Raw genomic sequence first — 21272 nt, 5'->3', positions numbered from 1 at the left:
GTTAAAATGAGGACAGGGTAATCTGAGTTGTATAAATCAACGACCCTTTTACTAAAGAAAGCTTTGTAGGATCAAGAAAGAAAGACTGCCTGTGAGAAAAATCTGTGTGCCTGTGTGTGTTTGCACATGATATTCCAACAACATCAGCGTTACCTTGGTAACTAATCCTATTTACCGAGGATTGGATTCCTTATTGAGGTTTTCCGTCTCAAAGCTGAGTAGTTGTTATCACCTTGTGTCAGGGACAGAGACTCGGAGTAGGTAAATATTGAATATTCAGTGTTTCCTTCTCAACATTTTATAATAATTAATTCACTCAGTTTAATCCATTTGGGAACTAGAATTGTAACGCAAACCAGGATTTCATCACTTATGTAAATATGCAATCATCTGCTTCCATTGGAAAAATGAAATCTAAGTGTTCATTAACTTATTTGCTTTTGATAGGTGATGAATGTGCATCCTTTCCTTTAGGACTTCCCTGATCCTGCAGCATAATAAAAACTGACATGCAAGCCAGAAAGACAGCACGAAAGATGAAATAAGTGCAACAAATCTGAGGCTATTGTACACTGCAATTTCGACAAAACATAAAATCTGAATAAATTGTATCACAAATTACAGTCTACACATTTTGCACTGAAAGTACACAAAGCACGACTGATGCAACAATACGAGTATTGAAATAGCAAAGCTTTCCATCTGGCAGCCACTTGGTTTGATTTCTCACAAAGCAGAGTAAATTGCACACGCCGCTCTTTCTTATGTTCCCCTCAGCAACGCAGTGCTAACATTTCAACCATGCAAATTTATGGCGTGCGTAAACAGTCGACTGGCCGATGACCTTGATGTGTCACTTTACATTATTTACAGGGAGTCAAGTGGGTCTTTAACTACATAAACTACTATCAACAAAAAAGAGTAGATGTACTATAATTAGGATTCCAACAAAATACCCAGCATGCACCAAACATATTTATTGTTAAATAAATAATTATAAACTAAATAGCTGTATTTAGTTGGGTCCAATTGAGGCTAACTTTTCATTTTCCTGCTCCTATTGAATTCACAGCGTAGGTCCTTCTTTAGCAGCATAAATAATTTTCAAGACAAAAATAAAATTGTATAATTTCTAGATCTTTTTACATTTTTGAGTAAAATGTATAATATGAAAAGAATAAAGTGTGTAAAAGGTTTGTAACTGACTGAAATGAATTACTTTTAGCTTATACTGTAGTATAGCTAAATGCTAGTAGTTAGCTGCCTAGATATGTTGTATTTTGAAGACAGGATCCCACTGGTGTGGAACTGTTGTCGGGTCAAGATTGCAAGAAAATTAAAAGAAAATAGGCAAATTTTTAGTTGCAGTTTCACATTTTAGGTTGTGCTTTAGCCTTCAAGTCTTAAAATTTGATTTAAAAAAATAAGTTTGATGTTTGTTTGTAATTTCATCTAACTAAAGATAACTTCATTTTTTCCCCTCATAATGAACTTATTCTTATTTGTATGACAGCTGTTGAGAAGTCAGTTGAGATGAATTCTTAATTTTTCTTTTACTTTTTATATATTTCTAAATTGCAACTCTAAAAGTTACTCTTTCCTTAATTTTTTACTAATCTGCAACATTATTAATTTTCAGCATAAAATATCAACTACAAATTTACGGCTATGAAAAGCAGCAGTTGAGAACAACTATAACCCTTGAAGCTACTTGTTATAATATTAAACATTTTGAGTGTATTTTTCTCAGGGGCAGATAAGCTGGAGCTGGCCTACCCAACCTCTAAAGTTCTTCCCCTTCCCCTCCCCACCCCTCTTCTGTCTGTACCCCAGGAGGGCAACTGGAGGAGAATGACTGGTAAACTCCAGACCAGCAACGTGACCAATAAGAATGACCCTCGCTCCCTCAACTCCAGAGTCTTCATCGGTAACCTCAACACAGCCATCGTAAAGAAGACCGACATAGAGGTCATCTTTGCCAAATATGGGAAGATCGTTGGTTGCTCCGTGCATAAAGGGTACGCCTTCGTACAGTACATAAATGAAAGGAACGCCCGAGCAGCTGTGGCAGGAGAAAATGCTCGTATCATTGCCGGACAGCCTCTCGGTGAGTCTTTGCATTTTTAATTCTTTTGTAAGCCCTTTCTGCATTACACTCATTTCAGATGTCATTAAGGAACTAATGAATGGCTAATAAGATACGGCTCCTGCTTCACTTCAAGAAACTTTCAGTTCAATAGAAGATATTTCCTTCGAGCTTCATTTTTTTGTTCGCGAACTGGATTGTCTCCCTTAGGAGGAGAAAATGCCTTGAGCATCTCTCAGACTTTGAGTTTAGAACCTCCCTTGTCTCTGTAGTCCTGAACCGCTGAAATGTCTCGGTTTGTTGTCAAGCTGTTTCGGAGAAAATCCCCTCTGAAACTGTTAAATGATCCATTAGCGCAGCGTCATTTTCACATTTACTTAACAGCATCTTGCCAGCAGCATGTCAAAGTTCTTGTAGCAAACAGTTTAGAACAGAACATGATCTGTTAAGTGCCACTGGATGTTGCTACATTATGCTGCGCAAGCGTTTCTTTTCCCCTGTGCATACACTTTGCAGTGGGTTATTTAAGGGGATGTTGACTGTGAAATTGTTTCGCTCGTGGAAGGAAGGCAAAATATTTGAGTCACAAGGTAGCTCTCCAAATAATCTGAACTTTAAGAAAGTATCGGAAGAATCCAGGAACATGTTCTGATTTTGACCTTGGAGGTGAATAGAGAGGCCATTAATGTTTAAATTTAGAGTTGGTTTTGTTTGTGAAGGCGTTTGTCGAAGACCTTATCTAACATCTTTGTGAAGCTGAAAGATGAATTGCAAAAACTCCAGCAAAGCATTTTCCTAGACACTAGTGCTATGAAAACAATGTTTTTAAATGTTAGGAACTGGATAATTCCAGCCAGTCATATGTAAGGAGTTTGGTGTTTCAGCAACCTAAAACATACGAGTATTACTGAGTCGTATGTTGCACAAGTAAAACCATTTATACAAACTATATGACATGATAAGGTGTAATAAAATAGACAGGATATTACTGATTAGATGCACTAGACCAGTGGTGTCCAGTTCTGGTCCTGGATGGCCACTATCCAAGATGTTTTAGTTGTTTCCCTGCCGTTCAGCAGGTCTTAAAGCTCTGCAGGAGCGCGTTAAACACTCAGTCATCCAAATCAGGAGTGTCAAAGTAGAAAACCACCAAAAAAGTGCAGGATAGCAGCCCTCCAGCACCAGGATTGACCACTGTACTAGGCCCATTGACTTGGTTTGGGAAATGGTAAAATGAGCTACCTTGAGGGAACACTAAGTCCAAAGAGGCACTACATGTGGAGGTGTGTTTAGCTACAATATGTCGTTTTAGGAGTTGAAGTCTTACAGTAAATAAAGTTCCCCCATTTGCACTTTTAAAATGTTATTTATTTTGTTTTTGCCACTATCAGAACAAGGTGCACTTGCTTAGGCCAGAGCCCCACAAAACTTGATTCAGGGATTTATTATTTATTTATTAGAAATCCTTTCGTGTTTTGCTTTTATTGTTCCAAGGTAATAAAGGCTCTGCAGAGCTGAATATAAGAATGCTCGGCCTTCCTGAGTGTAGCATATTGTCCTTGTCCTGACAGTTTAAAACTTTTTGTCTGTCTTCCTCTGGAAATGTTTTTTTTTTTGACAGTGAATCAGTTTGAAGGCAGGTGAGCTCCTTGTCATTTTTGAGACAATTCAAGCCCTCTCTCCTGGAAATGTGCAAAAGCAACAACTCGTGGTTTCTTTAGCAGGGATGTGTTTGTGCACAAAAATTTGCAGAACCACTGGATTGTTTCATTTCATCCGCTGTGTTCATTGTTACAACTCCCAGTCTAACATTTTTCGAACTCGGTGCTCCACTTTGTGTGTAATGGTTCACAGAGCTGCATCTGTTTGCTGGTTTTGTGGCAGTTTTAATCAAAAACCCATTCATTTACGGTTTGTACAAAGATCTCGCTGCTCTTGCACTTGCAAAAGATAATTTACTTTTAACGTGGCAAGATTTTTGCTTTTCTTCTGGTATAGCCTCAGCTTTTTGTCACTTGTATTTTTTATTTGATTTTCTTCTGTATTTTCCCTCTTCCTCCATTTCTCCTTAATGTAGTGTGAGCATGTTGTGCGATAGTACCTGTTCCCGTGAAACATAGTGACTACTGAGCAGTGTGCAGTCACATGGATTAAATAAATTAATGAAACATAAAATCGGAAACATTTTCCTTAAGGAATTTTTGTAATCAAGTTTTTTGGAGTTACTCAGTAAATCATTTCAGTTTGATCCTATCTGAACATCCCATCAATAGAAACAGATAATATTTGTATTTACTTGTTTCAATGTTTATGTGTTCATGAAAGCCTTATGAAGCATAATGGGTGAAATCACTGGCACCTAAAACTTTGATATTTACAATATTTAGCTTGCTTTGAAGATCAATTTTAGTGAAAGCAAGTAAAGTTGTGGTCAACCCCACAAATAAAAGTAAAATTTCCAAATCTTAGTCCTATCCAGTTAATTTAACTTTACCTTAGTTGCCAATATTAACATTACTGTTGTGAAGTCACGTCCTGAATTACAGCGCATGCCAAAACCGATGACACAACCAACCCCAGGAGTCGAGCAACTTTATCATGAAAATAGTCCTGCTAACAGAAAGACAGAAAAATAAATGGTAGAGAAAATATATAAACCCCCAAGACAGAGACAGTAAGATGGTTGACTTCTCTGCAAATCATTTGACTTGCTTCACGTCTGATTTCTTGCTTTTATTTGAGAGAGCAAATGGAATTGAAAGTATTTTTTTTTATTATTATTTCTGAACTCACTTCACACCAGTGACACATTCGCGACCTCGCGGTATTACTCAATCTACAAGTCATATTTCATGTGTGTGTGTGTGTGTGTGTGTGTGTTGGGGGGGTGGGGGTGGGGGGGCACATCCTTCACTGACAATTAAAGCCACACTCAGCCTCATCCTCTCCAACTGATCCTTTTAATATTAACTCAGCAGAGAAACGAATCAGCTATATAATGATATGGGCTTGAGAAATGACCTCCACAAAGGATGTGGCTTCCTGTTCAAAAACATTTCATTAAAATGTTATTACTTGCGAGCTGATTGCATCCTAGTTTCAAAGGTAAGCAAATATAATGACTGAAGTAACAGCAGTCATTTCTATTTCTATTTCTATTTCTAGCCATGATTGACTGTGTTTACTGAGATTGTCTTACCATCCATGTGTTTAAAAAATGCCTAAAAATTGTATTTTTTTTTTTTAAATAGAGTGGTCACTGGAAAATAGGTCAGCTCATAAACCACAACCCCTTTGACTTCACAGAATAACTTCAGGAGCTCAGATACGCTGGCTGTGACTAATCTGTGCACTCAGTGACACACAAGAATATAAAAGCATTACAATGTTTCCAACCCTGAAAATGAGACTGCGTGTAAAGTGAATTTGTTTGAGTGCATTAGGATGAAAAACGGCTGATGAACTGATTCTAAAATTTCACAATACCACAGCTGGAAGCACCTTCCTTCCCTTGCTGCTGACTGTAAAATGAATGCTCCATTACTTTATCAAATATGAATAGGAGCTGATGTCGTCATATCATTACTGAATAATGTCATGTGGAATGCTATTGTGAAGGGCATTTTGCATCTCTGTAGCTCAGTATTGCAAGTGTAAGAAACCTCTCGTAAAAGCATTTCACATAAGCAATAATTTTCAATGATTCAAAATGAAAGATTGTCTGCTGTCTCACTATTCAGTGCTAAAACATTCCTCACTAAACATTTTACAGAAATCTGTGTAGGAAAAAAAAATGGCAATTCTGAATTGAAGTTTAAAAGGTTACAGGTTCCTGGCAACAATAAAAGTAGAAAAAAGTAAGAAGTTAAGAAAATTTCTTTTATCTAAAGGTATGTTTTTGTGAAAACGGTTTACCTGAAATGGTCTGTTCTTTTTTACTGAAACATCAACATATCAAAAATGTAAAGACAAAATAAAAAGTCCTAATCTACAACTATGTGAAACTATTTTGTAAATTTCCCTTTATTTTGCTATGATATACATTACCAATAAGATAAAAGTGTAAAGTTTTTTAAAGGCATAGTTTATATGATATGTTGATAATTATAAAGAAAAGTTACTGTATTGTAGCTTGATGTACATTAAGAGAAAAATTCTTGCTTAGGGTTAGGGTTAGGTATGGGTCAAGTAGTGGCTCCTGTTGCTAATGATGACCTGTAAACGCATCTAAAGAATGTCAGTTTTTACCCATTAAGATGTGTCTGTTGTGTCTTTATGTCCATTTTTGCATGTCAGTTAACCTACTACACTGCTATTAAAACAAAGAATAACATTATATATACTGTAGAAAGATATTTATTTGTCTTTAACTTCTTATGTAATAACAGTGGCTGATATCGCAGTAGAACACTGTTTTGATGTTTTTGCACCAAATGTTTGTAATGATTCTTGCCTTTTTCTGTGATAAGAAGAGCACTAATCTTTCCCTGTTTCCCCCAGTTATGGATGTGGTTGCTTCTGCTATGTCCTGATGTGACTTTAGTATGTCTGCCTGGAGATGTGAGTGATTGGCAAGTGGTGATTGAAGTCCTGATGGAAAGGGACAATAACATCCTACGTTTTTCTGAGAGAGGCCATGTAAGAAGATAAAACGCTGCTGTGCAAACTGGGCAGAATCCAACACAGCAGAGAGGCAGCCGCGCAAACAACATCTCTGGAGAGCTTGTCTGGTTGCAGTGACGCGTGATAATCTTTCTGATGTTGACTTATTTTGAGTTGCTTGACCCTCCCGAAAAAGATCCGCATTCCTGTCACCTGGAAGTTTCATGGTGAAGGTCCATCCCATTACAATATTAAAGACCACAGTGAAGGATAATGTGTGATGGATCACCAATCATCCTGCCTCCAAATGGCATTGGCAAGAGTTAGGCACATAAATAATAAAGTGATTTAGATGCAAAATCCATCCTAAGCGGATTACAAACGCGGTGGCACTGCAATCAATCGTCATTTTGGGCCAACAGGATGCATAGCAAGCAGCCCAGGACTCAAGAGAGAAAACTATACCGGTAAGTAGGAGAAGCATAAACAGAGGCAGGTAGAAGCTAAATCTTCAGCGAGTACCGTAATAAGGTACAATATATGTTGCTGCATTTATAACTTAATGATCTCATTTCAGTTTTAAGTGAGCTAACAAAGAGAATTTTGCATAAATATAAAAACATTTTTATAATTACGTCAGAAACAGCTGAAACTTAAACTAACAGAATGTTTTTAACATTCAAACATTTGCCATTAAAAACAAGTCTCACCTGTGGTCATTAGGTTTGGCTCATGACTGCAAGAACAAGATCCTAGATACAAAGAGTAGAAATGAATTGCTGGGCTGATTTTTAAAGATAGGTGAGTATTGCATCCAGTAAGAGATAAGAGTAGAGCCACTGCTCCTCCCCACTGAAAGGCGTCAACTGAGGTGCTTTGGACATTTAATTATGATGCTTTCTGGATGGCTCTTCTAGAGGGTTTTCTGTGCATGTCCTACTAGGAGGAGACAACGAGTCTAACCCCAAAATAGTTGGAAGGATTATATATCCCTTCACACCTGGGAATGTCTTAGAATCCTCCAGGAGGAGCTGGAGCATGTTCCTGGGGACAGGGATGTGTGGAATTCCCTCCTGGAGCTGTTACTTATATGACCTGATCACAAATAAGCAAAAAAAAAATTAAAAAAAGATGGATGGATGGATGGATGGATGGATGGATGGATGGATGGATGGATGGATGGATGGATGGATGGATGGATGGATGGATGGATGGATGGATGGATGGATGGATGGATGGATGGATGGATGGATGGATGGATGGATGGATGGATGGATGGATGGATGGATGGATAACAGTTGCAAGAAGTTGGTATCTTTACTTGTTAATCATTGGCAAGTTCAGAGTTTCTAAGACATAAGTCTAAAAATTGTTTGTGAAATTTAAGAAATTGAGAAATTCACTGTAATTGTCACTGTGAACCACATTAATAAAGCAAATAAACACTACAGTATGTTGCATGATAGGTTTGACATATTGTTTACAATAAAACACATTTAGCTTAAATTTACTTTACAAAAATCAGCGTTTTATATTGCTTTCTTTTCAGGCTATGAATTTAAAATGCATTGAAGAGCTAGTTCTATCACAAAACTTTTTCTTTAAAATAGACCCAAAGTGCTGAATCTTAGTGCTATGAGTCAGCAGGTTTTCATGATAAGCCTCACATCATGATGCTAATATTTTTTTCTTTCTTTATATACAGCGTGACATCAAAATAAAAACTTTTCCAACATATAAAAGTAGTTTAAAGGAAAAAAAACTCACCTAGGCAAATCTAAGGAAGGTGAGACTTCAAAGAAAATGCAACACTTCCATATAAAACACATGTGACTCAGTGAATGCGCTGAATATCACAGGCTTAACATTGTGTGAGTGAATAGCCTGGGGGGATTTCTTCTTTATTGTCGATCCAAACCAATCCTCCCTCGTCTTCTCCATCTGGCTGTTGTAATTCTTTCCCTTTTCACCAACAATATTCACAGGCTCGCGCTCGCTTTGATATTTGTGCGGCTAATTCAAAGGATGTCTACAATAACCGCACACTCCGGTAACTTTATTTTGAGTGCCAGGTTTCGAAGGGTGAGTGAGAGCCCCGGTGGGTGTTGCAGCTAGACGGGCCAATTTCTCCTGATCTGTTGGACTGAGCCTTGGCAAAGCCAACCCCCCTGAGGCTCTCCCTACATCTTTCATGTCCCTGTCTTTTCCTCTGAGGCTGTAAGAATATTTAGTGAGTCTGTGTGCTCATACGTGCAAAATAAAGAATTCTTGTTTGCATTTTGTTCAGCTAAAGTGTTCATTGTGAACAAGAATGTCACACACGGATAGCAATGCCAATATGTGATCTGTTTCCTCTTTTTGCTCTCTGAGTCTTCCTTTTCCTATCTTTCCATGTCCTTGTGGGTGATTAGGATGCACCCTGGTTGTCTGTCTCCTTCCTCATTAATCACACTCTGAAAGAGAGGCCCAGACATTGAATGCACAGTTAGCCTGACCCAGTGCTTGACAAAAGCATCCATAACACCAGGTACAGAGGAGCAAACAGGCTGGTTGTCAAGCCAAGTCAAAGATTCCTGTGAGCTGTAATGTTTTCGGGACATAAAATCAGGCTTCTTTTCTGGAAACAGTCCTGGCGAGACATTAAGTTTGTTATTCCGAGCTTAATAGGCTTTGATAACGCCACCCAGGAAGCTAGAAAATTACATTTTCTCCTTGTCTCTGTCTGTTCATGTTCCTTTTGTCTCCCTTTCTCTTCTTACTGGCAAATGCTTTGGTGGGGCTTGAGCCACGACGTGGACAAAGTGAGATGGATTACTGTGTGGAGTTTTGGCAATAGGAACTGCAGCTAATTCTCTGATTAGAAACCTGGGTTCAGAAGGCAGAGGAGCACTGAGCTGAGAATCAGAGTCTGGGCTCGGGGCTCAGTGGGCCCCAGCGAGCTGTGTGGGTTAATCTGTATGTGCTCGAGAAGATGTGCCAACATTACTTAATCTACGTCTTCACATATAATTCACTTCTTGTAAGTTGGGCTGCACAACATTAGATGCAATGTTTTTGTTTAATATTGCTATGACAATAAAAGCTGTGATAACCCCGCATTTGTGTCCTCCCTTTCTCTTCTGTCATCACACTTTAGCATCTCAGTTCATGTCATGTGAAGCCTGGGACACCTAATAGGACACTTAACTTTCAGCCCTTGTCTGTTGCATTTCTGCCAAGGTCTGAGGTACAGATAAGTCTGCTAATGTGTGTCACTTCTTCTCAACACCACGCAGAGTAAGTGTCGCTGCTGTCGCTGATCAGACAGCTGCTTAAAAGAAAAAAGACTAGGAAGTGAACTACAGCCAGTATAATTCCACTTTAGCTTGTAAATCAGTGCGGATTTGAGGGTCTCACTGTGTAATTTACAAATATTTAACATTGTTTTGCATCAGTTCATGGTTGTTCTTTATTCCAGTTTGGTCATTCTACATCTATTCATATTTAATATGTAGTTGGGTTAACATCTCAGCTTGTTTTGTGCCATTTTTTTTGTTTTGCGAAGCTTTGCAATTAGTGCCAGTTTTACAACAGTGGTTTTGCATCTCTGCTTTGTGTCTGCTGATATTTCATTGGTTTTACATCATTGTACATGTGTTTAATTCTTAGTTTTATATCTTTCTTTGTTTCCTTTTATCCTTTCTTTTGTATTTCCAATACACATTTTGGATGAGACCACTCACACCTTGCATTATAAAAGTGGCAGACTATTGAGATTGAAAATTGTTCTAAAATCTTCCCATATTTGACATTATAAATTCTAAAAAATATAATTTTCTCTCCACAGCTAACAGATACTCTATTGACTTGTCCAGTAGATTGTGTGATTTTTAAAAGTAAACAAAAAGTTACAAAAAACAGTAACCTTTTTTCCAGAATACAAATCATACAAACTGGTGAATGTGTTTTTCACAAATGGCACTCCTACACAGTAATTATTTCAATTTGTGTGTTTTGTGTATGCTAAGTAGCACCAGCTCATTATTCAAACTCTTTCTTAAATGCAAGCTGGTAAAAAGGTAAGCATATGACCTAACTGCTCAGGTGCATTTGTTTTATTTTAACATAATTTATTGTTTTTATTAAATAACCACAAAACAAGTAAAAGTTACTATTTCTTGTGTTTTAAACGAAGTTCTAGCAAAAATAAAGCATGATTTCCATAATGAATGGTCTCAGTTTCTAGTGTGCTTGCAATTTTTGCCTTATTGATCTTTTTAGAAAAAAAAAAGCTAAACTAAAAGCCAAGTGGGATATATGGAAAGAAACTGCAATGACCGCTGTCATGAGCATATCTCATGTATAACATTATGTCCCAAGGAGATGCATCACTTTTCATTCCTGTCTTCATATCTTCCAGCTGACCAGTCAGCCACCTCAGATTCTAGTTCCTAGCTTTAACTAACTGAGGAGTTTTCAGTCTGATAGCTGTTCCTTAATAGGCCTATGGGGGCCCGCTCTGAGCTGAGTGGCGCGGACACCCAGAAACAGGATTAACCTCGAGCCTAACAAGCATCCTGGATGCATTCATTAATATTACATCTGTCTACAGAGCAAAAGGAGAAGGAGTACAACAAGCGGGGAGCGGCATTGAACCGATGAGGGAGCTCGGAGTCGTATAATTCTTCTCTGTGCATAATCAAAGACGCTGGTGCACTTTTGAGACTTCAGGTTCACATGTAGGGCATACCGATGCAGACAGAATGAGCTCAGATGAATAAGTCAGGCTCATTGAGCTGGACCTCTAAACAATCAAAGCAAGCCTGAGCACATATCTTGGTCATGACTGGATAATTTAAGTGAAACAAGCACATTAACATAAGAGGCATGGCTTCACTCTGACTTTATCTGAGAGTCTCGGTCATGCGTATTGAAAGTAATGAGTTTATATATATATATATATGTATAGCGTTAGAGCCCTGCTTGTGCTTGCTGCCAGATAATACTTGAAGAAGAAAGCTGCATGTTTGTGCCAGGTGCCTCCATGATACGATGACGACCTCTGGGGTGCAACCTTTACTCAAAGCAGCCGCACAACTGACTTGAAACAGACCCCCGAATGAAAAACCTGCCCTTTAACACTTCATGCTAATCAAACCAGTTTGCCACGTCTGTCTCCTAACTCATGCCACACTTGTTAATGCACACCTCAAGTCCAAAGAGAAATCCAAATGATAAAAAAGAGAGGGGTNCGTGGCGTGTGAGTAATGGCTTGTGACTTTTCATTACACATGCAGGGATAATTACTGCGCCCCCTGGAGCATTTCTCGGGACCCTGCACAGAGGGGTCTGCATCGTCACCCGCTCTGACCCCTTCTCCTTATTGTGCATGGCTTAAGAATCACTCTTGCAGACTCACTTGAGACATCTCTCACTAAATCAAGACAGACAGCACACAAAATAAAATTTTAAAAAACACCCCACAACCTCGCCCAGAGCAACATCTTGCCTTTCCATGTGTTTAGCATTTTCTTGTTTGGTTCATCGCTGCTCTTTCTCAGCCCTCCTCGTTCCCTCTTCTTAATTAGTCTGCAGAAATGGGTGCTCCGACTCGTGGCGTCCAGTTGAAGATTTCCTGCCGCTGGAGCTCAGGATCCCGTCTGGAGCTCCACTTTTTGGTAAAGGTCATATTAAGCGTGGTGGCTGTAAAGTTTATTGCAGTATGTAGAACCTCACTGTGACCAAGCTGTCATGGTTTATAGTCATACCAAGGTACAAGAACAATGTTTGGAGCAGTGGCGCGTGAAAAAACGTCCACTTCTCAGAGCACAAGCATGTGCTATTTAAAGAAGTGGAGGGGGCAGCTTGAAGAGTTGTTCTGCAACTAAAAGGACAAAGATTTTCTTCCTATGAATTGAAGGCCTAGCATACCTTGAAGGAATAGATATATATTGATCCCCGCCTTCCATGCCAGAGTTTTAGACTAAGATCATCTTATGGTCTTAGAAATGACAGTTATAGCTATTTTGCTCAAACCTTGACATTAACATTATGTTCAGTCTCATGCGATGCAACATCTTGCATAACCTGTTAACACAAAACCAAATTCTGGCGTAATATCTGTCAAATTATCTGAGGTATAGACGCTTTTGTGTAGGCTAAAGTTGATTAGCTGTAGCAGCCATCTTGAATTGGGTTGGTTCCAAAAGCTAATCAGTTGTAGATGTACAGCCAGTCATGACTTTCTACAAGTTTCAATGAAATACATGTAGTGCTTTATGAGATATTTTGCTAACAGACAAACAAGACGGACTCCAACAGTAAATGTCAAGATTTTAAGCAAAGGTGCTGTGCGATGTGTCGTGTTTGGGATGATGCTCGGCAACTAACATAGCACATTTTAGCTCCATATGTCATATTGGCTAAGGTATGGTCATGTTTGTGTTCTTCAAGGTTAGTCAGCTGTTGCAGCCATCTTGATTTGGGTCAACGCCAAAAGTTAAGTAGATGTAAATGACAACCTAGTGAATCATTTCTGAAAGTTTCATTCAACTCTGTTCAGTGGTTCATGAGATATTCCACTAACATTACACACAAACAAACACAGATGCTGACACGGGCAAAAACAGTATCACCCTTTTCACCTTCGGTGGCAGGTGATGATAAAAACGAGAAGACATGTTTCTAACTTATTACATACTGGTTCTGAGAGTTTGCTATTAAAATGTGATTTATCCCAAAGCTGAAAAGTAGAGGAATGATCAGCAGGTTGATAATTTAGACAGAATTTTTACCATTTTTTTTAAATAATCTGCATCCTACTCATCTAAACATGCAAAGCTGTTAGACTTTATTACTGCTACCTTTTCTGCAGAAGTGGTTTTGTTTCCTTTGCAGCGCTGGCGTATCCTAAAAACAGCTGACCCTATCTTCCTGGGAAAATGATCAGATTTATTCTTATCTTTCAGAGCCTCAGATGTTCAAATAGTTTGATAAAAATGCTACTTTTAAAGATAAAATGCAGATAACTTCCTGCCTGGAAATACCTCCAATCTGCTGCAAGTTAGAGAAGAATGTATACTCATCCAGATTGATCCCAAAAGCTAAATCACAGCCAAAAACTTTTATTTTGTTTGTTTGTTTTAAACATTTAATGGATTGTAACCTGTATGAATATTAAGTTGTTATAATCAATAGATATTTATTGGCACTAGAACCCTAATTGGTCGACCTCTACTTAAAGGTATTTTCTCTTCTCATTTATCAGTGTCTCCTCCCCTGTGACTGTAAAGATTTAATTAGGGACATCGTCGGAGGGGGATAATGTCCTCCACCTAAATTGACCTCTTTGTAAAAAGTGTCCAGAATATTTTGCGCAATTACAGCAGATTCGATTAAGACGCCGAACTCACGGCTCGCTCGGCGACACTCGCTATAGATAAGAGTGCCGTTAGACCCAAAGACGTCCTTATTAATAAGTGCTCACGCTGTACCGAGCTGTGAGAAGGAGTGTAACACACAGATGTTCGCTTTGTGTCTCCAAGGGGGAAAAAAAGAAGAAGAAAAAGACAAACAGCAGCTTCATGCACGCGGCTGGAGTGGAGCTGTTCTTAAAAGATAGCAGCTGGTTTGAAGAACAATCCTGACCTTGACGACTCCTTGTGGCTGTTATTTACACATCCTTATTAGTCTGTAACCAAGGTGCATCAGGAAGAATCATTACATCTGCATAATAAACCTCATCAAAACTGATTTCAACAAAATAGATACCTAAACTCAGGAATCTTGAAATTAACTCAGTGAGTAGTGTTTAGGATAGCCCTATAAATAGGACCTAGCTGATGCGTTCCAGGACTTAAAGTGTGCCACCGTTTCCTCAGAAGCCCACCTGTGTGACAGAACTATTAATGAGCTGTGTCTGTATTTATGCACCTCATCTAACTGAGGAAGATGGGCTGCCTTTGTCCTGTCAAATGAAATTTGAGCCCTGGCCAAGACGAGCGCTTGTTATTATAAAAAGACAAATTCATCAAGTATTAATTTGGTTTGAAGTGATGGGTCGAGGCAGCCTCGCTCTCCTCTCCACACATGTGAGATACATGAGACCCGTGGAATCTGGAGCTGCTGTCTGTAAGGGCAGGTTTTGGACTTTGTGGTCACTGAGCGCCACACTGTGGTAGACAGTGGGTATTACCAGATAAGACTCAGAAGGCTGTATTAGGATACAATCATGTGCACACATTTAAGACTTTGGCTGCTTTTTCTGTACGAGTGAATTAATTTAACTTGATCTGATTTTAAATGACTTGGAACTGGTTTCCCTTTATGAGTAAAAAGTCTAAAATCAAATACAAATTTACAGAAAATGTATTTATATGTGTGTGTTAAGGACATTAGCAATATTAGTGTCATTAATCAGTTAATGATGATAATAACAACAATCAGTCTAACATACTGATGGTTAATTACAATAAAATCTTAAGACTTTCTGATTGACATTGTAAAACAATGCATTAAATTTTAATCAATATTATAAAGGTTTTAAACATAAACTTGTACTTTTTTTCTGTAAAATGTTTGGCCTAGTGTTTTCCTATTATGCTAAAGTCTTATGATATAAAATTCTGAGGAGGGGCGTTTTGTTCTAAGTTTCATAAAAACAATAAATCATATATATGTTGTTTGCTTCATCTCCACATATGGGTGCCTCCTGACTAAAATATGCTCAAAGCTGCATATTTATCTACTTAAAATAGCATTTTAGTGTGAAATTAACCAACAGCATTTAGTATTTTGGATGTAACATTAACAATGTGTCATTAAATGCTTTTTTATTGTTTTGCTGCTAATATTCACAATGCCATGGTAGCAGATTATAATATATTAGATAAGCAAAAAAAAAAAGCTTATTAAGACTGCTGACCTCCACAGTTGCAGTATTTGCAATCATTTCAAATCTGGAGTTTTCAGAGGTGGAACACATGGCAACAAAAGCAAGCAATGTAGCAAAAACTGTGAGAGTGAGAGAGGAAGAACAGGACTTATTGTGAATTTAATGTTTAAAATAAATCTTGAAGTGAAACATGCTTTCTATACCGGAGCCTGCCAGCAAAAATATTTGCTGAGAGGCAATAGCTTAATGTCAACAAAATGTTATAAAATATATACAGATGATGTACAAGAAAACATTTTGGCACTTAAGAAATATTCTACTAATGTAATAAAAAAATTGCACATTTCGAGCACCAGGATACCGAGATGGGGTCCATTATATGTAAATTAGTTGTAAACCTCTCTAGAACCTCATATATTAATCAATGTTAATATATGTGTTTGGTGTTTTTTTGGGTTTCACACACTGTCGTTTGATGTTAGATTAGTTAATATTCTGGTTTGGTTTAGACATAAAAGCCAATTAGTTAGGTTTAGAAAGTAAAACTGTTTAAGTTTAGTTACTGAAATTAACTGGATAAGTAAAATCTAATTTCTTCAGTTTAGGAACCAAAACTGATGGTTATGTTTAGGAATACAAAATAGTTGGTTATGTTAGAAAAGAAAAGGGTTTGGTTCAGGAATTTATAACTAACTGGTTATGTTTTAAGCTAAAACTGATTGGTTGGGTTTAGAAACAGACATTATTTGGTTAGGTTAGGAATTAAAAACAATTAGACTTAAGAGCTCAAACTAAATGGTTCTGTTAATGGAAACAAAATTAATTATCTAAGCCTAACAACAAAAGACTGTTGTCCACAGAATGACGTTATTCCAATGTGAATATTGCATCATGCAGAAGTGTGTCCTCTCATAACTGCAGTTTATGATGCCGGCGGTGTGAGATTGGGCTGAATGTTTGAGTGGAATGACATGTGACTGTACACTACCAAGCTTTTTATTAAAGTATCACGAAATTTAGAAAAAAAAAACCATCGGACCTGAATCAAGCAGAAAGCACTTTGGGCATTTTAAAGCAGAAGTCAAGCTTTTTCATATCTGTTATCCATCATTTAACATTCCCATGTTCAAGAGGAATGAGTTTGACATTAAAAGCAAACAAAGTATTTTTAAAAAATTGAATATTTGAATCCTAGTAACACTAGGTGTGCTAATTTTGAATGTACTGATTAGTTTTGATCTTAAAGTAACTAAGAGCATTTCCAAAGTTATAACCATGTTATTTTACCAATTAGGACAATTTATTTGATGTACATAAACTCAACATCATAGAGATCTTTACTAAAAGTCAGTTTGATCTTCCACTGATAATCCTTTGATTGCTGATTGCTTTTTTTCATCATTTTCTCAGTCAATGAACTTTCGGCCTTGTTAATCTCAGATACAACAAGTAAAATAAGGAATGAAGTCGGTCCATCAGCCCTGCTTTCTCTCTTTTTCTGGCTTTGTGGTTCAAATCATTCAGTGATTCGGCCTCTTGTTGCTCCATTACAGGTAGGAGACAGAATTCTGCATGTATTGGATTTTTCTAACCCTGTCCACCCTTTGTGGTTGGAATTATCTCTGCTGAGTGGATGACCGACCGCTGCATTGACAGCGTCAGAACTGAATTAGATTTGGCAGGCTTTAATGCTCGCCTGAATACCAATTGCAACTAGTTCAACATTTGAATACTTCTTAATGTGATTCTTTGCACTCCGCTGACCCTGACAGATGGTGAGAGAGAGGAATGGGGGGAACAAGAAAAAGAAACAAAACTTATATAGTGAGAAACGGGAGGGAAAGGAATGGAAACAGGATAAGGACGAGGCAGATTTTAGCCTAAATGCAAACTAAATGGGTTTTTATTGAAGAGAGTGTTGCGTAGATTAATATAACTCATCGTGTGAGAGGTAGGAGTTCATTACGTCTTGGTAATTCACTGGTAATTCAGAGGTTTTAGGCTTTGGTTTGTTTGGATTTTGATTTGTTCTCTTTATTATTTTAGATTTCTTTAAGAGGGCCTCACAGTCCAAATGTGTTTTACTAAGGAAAAGCTTCTGGGGATCTGTAGAAAAGAGTAGATGATGCCTATCAGTCTGGAGAAGGTCATAAAAAAAAACATTTGTAAAGAGCTGAAACTCCACCAGTCCAAAATGTTGTAAAGACAACTCAAAGTTGCTCTCTCCAAAAGTGAGCCACTACTGCCTATTTGCTCGTTGTGCAGTTGTATTTAAGGCCTTGTAGGAACTTAAAGCGATAGTTCTGACTGTTTAAGGTTGAGTTCTGTGGGAAGGTTATGAATAATTAATATTTTACCTGTTGTAGATAGCTCTTTGAAAGAGCTCAGTTTGGAGAAATACTGTTGAATTCTGAACGGATTGATGAGTTAATGGTTAGTCCACGTGGGGCCAAGAACAAAATGAACCGCAGCCATCTTTAACCTGTTAACCCTCACCCTCAAAATGCAAAACAGGCCTGAAAAAAGCAAACCAAAATGAATCAGATGCTGCTCTTGAACCACTTCAAGTACATGCAAATTGCTTTGTGTCTTTGTAAAGGTAACAATTTAAACCTTTTGGCAAAGCAGTTCAATTTATTGTTCTGATAACTAGGATTTTAATAATAAAGTTGTAATATGATTGGATGTGGAGGGTTCATGTATCAACCTAATTGGTCAAAAGAGGTGTCAATCAAAAGAGGAGGGTCTACACAACCATTCTGACGTCCTAGTGTTTAAATGTTACCGTAGAATGTTTTAAAGTGAAACTAAAGTAAATACGGCACACGGGCGGTGTGTTGCTTGTTAAATTTCAGTATCAAAACTTTCATGCTTTTAAAAAAACAAAACAAACAAAAAAAAAACCTTTACACCACAGTCAGCTTTGCATTGCATAATAGTTTACTTAGAATTCTGTAGATATTTGCTAGAGCAAAGAGTGCCTGCAGCAGCTTAAGCACTTCTAGTGCAGCCCAGGGCACCTCCTCTTGAATATCATACTATTTCAGCTAAATAACTATGTCCTTCAAAGCAGTTGGCTGTGTAAATGTTCACAAAGTAGCGTTTGCACGAACCTCTATAAAATTTTGGAGATTGTGGTTGTTTAAAGACGGCAGCAATCCACTTTAATCTTTGCTCCTCTTGGACTAGCCGTCTCATTGGTCCGATCAGAATTAAACTGTTTTCCAATTTGAGGTTGTTCAAAGAGCTATCTAAGACACTTTTGTGCGTGAGTACCTCGCTTCAAATGATCTAAACTATGTCTGTTGGATCTCATATGACCCTAAAGTGACTTCTAAGCAACAAAAGGCCAGTCTCATGTGTGATTTTCACGTGTTTAACATTAAATGGGTGACATTAAGCCAATTGGTTTGGATTGTGTGTTTTTTGTTTGGTCCAGCATGAGTTCAGGTGCTATTTGGATGTGTGTGTTGTTGTATTTTGGTTTTATTTGAAACATAACCTCTGACAGTTCAGAGAACGAGCAGATTTGAAGGTGGATGCTCCAGGATGTTGCAGTTTAATTGACACATTCAGGCCAGCGTCCCAGTCTGGATCACGCCACAACTAGATGCTGCTAGTCGAATTGCAATACTATCGCTAAACCATTCAGACCTTTGTATGTATTATTACAAAAATGCACCGATGCATGTAAAAAAAAACCTGCTCTGCTTTCATCAAAGCTGTTTCATTACCATCTTTGAGTTGTCTGTATAATATTAAGTAGCCTAAAGAAAAAAACAACAAAGGCAGCTGTAGGTGTAATACCACATTCTCACCACTAGAGTGCGCACTCTTTCTTTCCAGGTTTTGGAAGCAGCCAACAAGAGGGATGCTCTTTTTCAAATTCTGTGGCTATGTTTCCTTCAGTTATTTTTATTTATATAGTTATTTTTAGGTGGCTTCTGAACAACATCTGTGTAAGCTACAGTGCTTGTTTGGTCCTTGTGGCGCTGTACATTCCCAGCATCAATACTTTCAGATATAAAATCTCATGTCACCACGGTGGTGCTTTGAACAAAAGAGGCTCATCTGAATGCAAAAAAAACATGTAAACAAGCCAAAATGTAGCCGTATAGAGCACGGGAGTACCAGGGAGTGTTTTGTATTTCATGACATCTTGAGGCAGACACAAACTGGCTGCAGCTGGACTGCCTCTGAGCAAATGCAGGGTCTGTAGGCACGACAAGAGCAAACACTGACAATTTGCTGTCGGCCGCAGCAGTTGATACGTCTGTAATTACTCGGTGCCAGAAGCAGTGGCTGTCAGATGAGCTAAGAAGGGCTGTGAGTCACAGGCCGATGTGATGCGATGGCTTCAGCAGCTCATATCTATCATGTAGAAAATCTCCCCCCCGGGCATCGTCTGCTTCCTTCCATCTCCGCCAGGAACGAAGCCCATTCTTTCAAAAAAGGCCGAGCGGCTGAGATGCTTGAGAATACAAAACACTTTAGGTGAGGCGCATGTTTGCTGATATTCTGCAGAGGGTTTTGCATTTACTGAAGTTTAATGACAGGCTGAAAGAGATCTGTGGAATTTCATGTTTCTTGTTATAGTAGTTCTAAACACTCTCAGAAAGTAATCGTTGGATGCACATCTACAACTAAATAAGTTTTAGAGTCAACCCAGTTGTAGACGGCTGCCACAGATAATCAACCCTGACTAAGAAAAAAATGGCTATAAATCAGTCAGCTTTACAGATATTGAGCTGAAATTTGATGCGGTAGTAGCTGAGAGTCATTCCCAGCATGCTCAGAGCGCTAACACATCTTGTGAGAAAATTGCATGAGATCAGCTCATCATTAGACAATCTTAGTTTGAAGCTGTGGCACGAAAGGCAGTGATCTAATACTGTAGTTATCTGGACCAATGGGAATTGCTGTTATGTAATAGCAGCACAGATAGATTTAGCAGCTTTTTGGCCCTTTTAGGAAGATTGCATGCAAATGGTGAAAGATTGTGTTGTTCTGACAGACTTGTATTAATCCATCATGGACAGCAGATGTCCTCACAGCACTTTGGAAAGAAGATGTCTTCCATACATGTCTATTTATTCATATATAATCACTGCAGGCGAACACAAGAAGGTTAAAGCATGTTTTCATATTCATCCGTTATTATAAACAAAGACTGCCAGGTGCTGTCAGGAGAAAGTTTGACAGAACAAAAGAGAGCCATGTTTACCGGAAATTACTTTGACCTTTAGACCAATCGCATGGACCTGCAGTCATATTCTCTCCAGTGATTAATCGGATTTGGTCATTTTTCACAGGGTCCGCGCCATGGGGGCTGAAAATTTACAAAGACGTTTCCTTTTTAAAATTCTGCAGCATGTGAGCGCAAAAGCAGTTTAAAAGGAGAGCGGTATTGATCGAAACCCTGCTACTTCCAAGTGCTCGGCTTTTGGAGTTGTTTACTTCCACCTTTAAAAAAAAAATAAAAAATTTGCAATTCAGTCCACACTGCTTTAATGCAGTATACAAAATTCATTCTGCAGTACAAGGTGGAAAAAGTAAAGTCTGTATCAGTGCATGCAGTTCATGTAAATTTTCTTTTAACGGATAGATTGCCAGATATTACAGTACATAACAGACCAACCTGACATTCAGATCCATCATTTCTTATCCAGTTTCTGTTTCTGTTGATAAGAGACAGTTCCTCTCTGCACTCCA

At 38.2% G+C, this 21272-nt stretch overlaps 1 protein-coding gene across 2 annotated transcripts in view; it reads left to right on the top strand.

The window, feature by feature from the left end:
• Nucleotides 1-21272, top strand: part of LOC108230459 (RALY RNA binding protein like) — a 105497-nt gene that overhangs the window by 44937 nt on the left and 39288 nt on the right. For both annotated transcript variants that reach the window (XM_017406714.3, XM_017406716.3), the window contains exon 2: nucleotides 1834-2107. In XM_017406714.3, the coding sequence (XP_017262203.1) occupies nucleotides 1852-2107 (256 nt within the window). In that variant the 5' untranslated portion in view covers nucleotides 1834-1851. The remainder of the gene's footprint in view (nucleotides 1-1833; nucleotides 2108-21272) is intronic.

The sequence above is a fragment of the Kryptolebias marmoratus genome, linkage group LG21, assembly GCF_001649575.2.
Source record: "Kryptolebias marmoratus isolate JLee-2015 linkage group LG21, ASM164957v2, whole genome shotgun sequence".
Lineage (NCBI taxonomy): Eukaryota > Metazoa > Chordata > Actinopteri > Cyprinodontiformes > Rivulidae > Kryptolebias > Kryptolebias marmoratus.
Note: the sequence above shows the minus strand (reverse complement) of the source record. Positions and strands in the feature narration are given on the sequence as shown.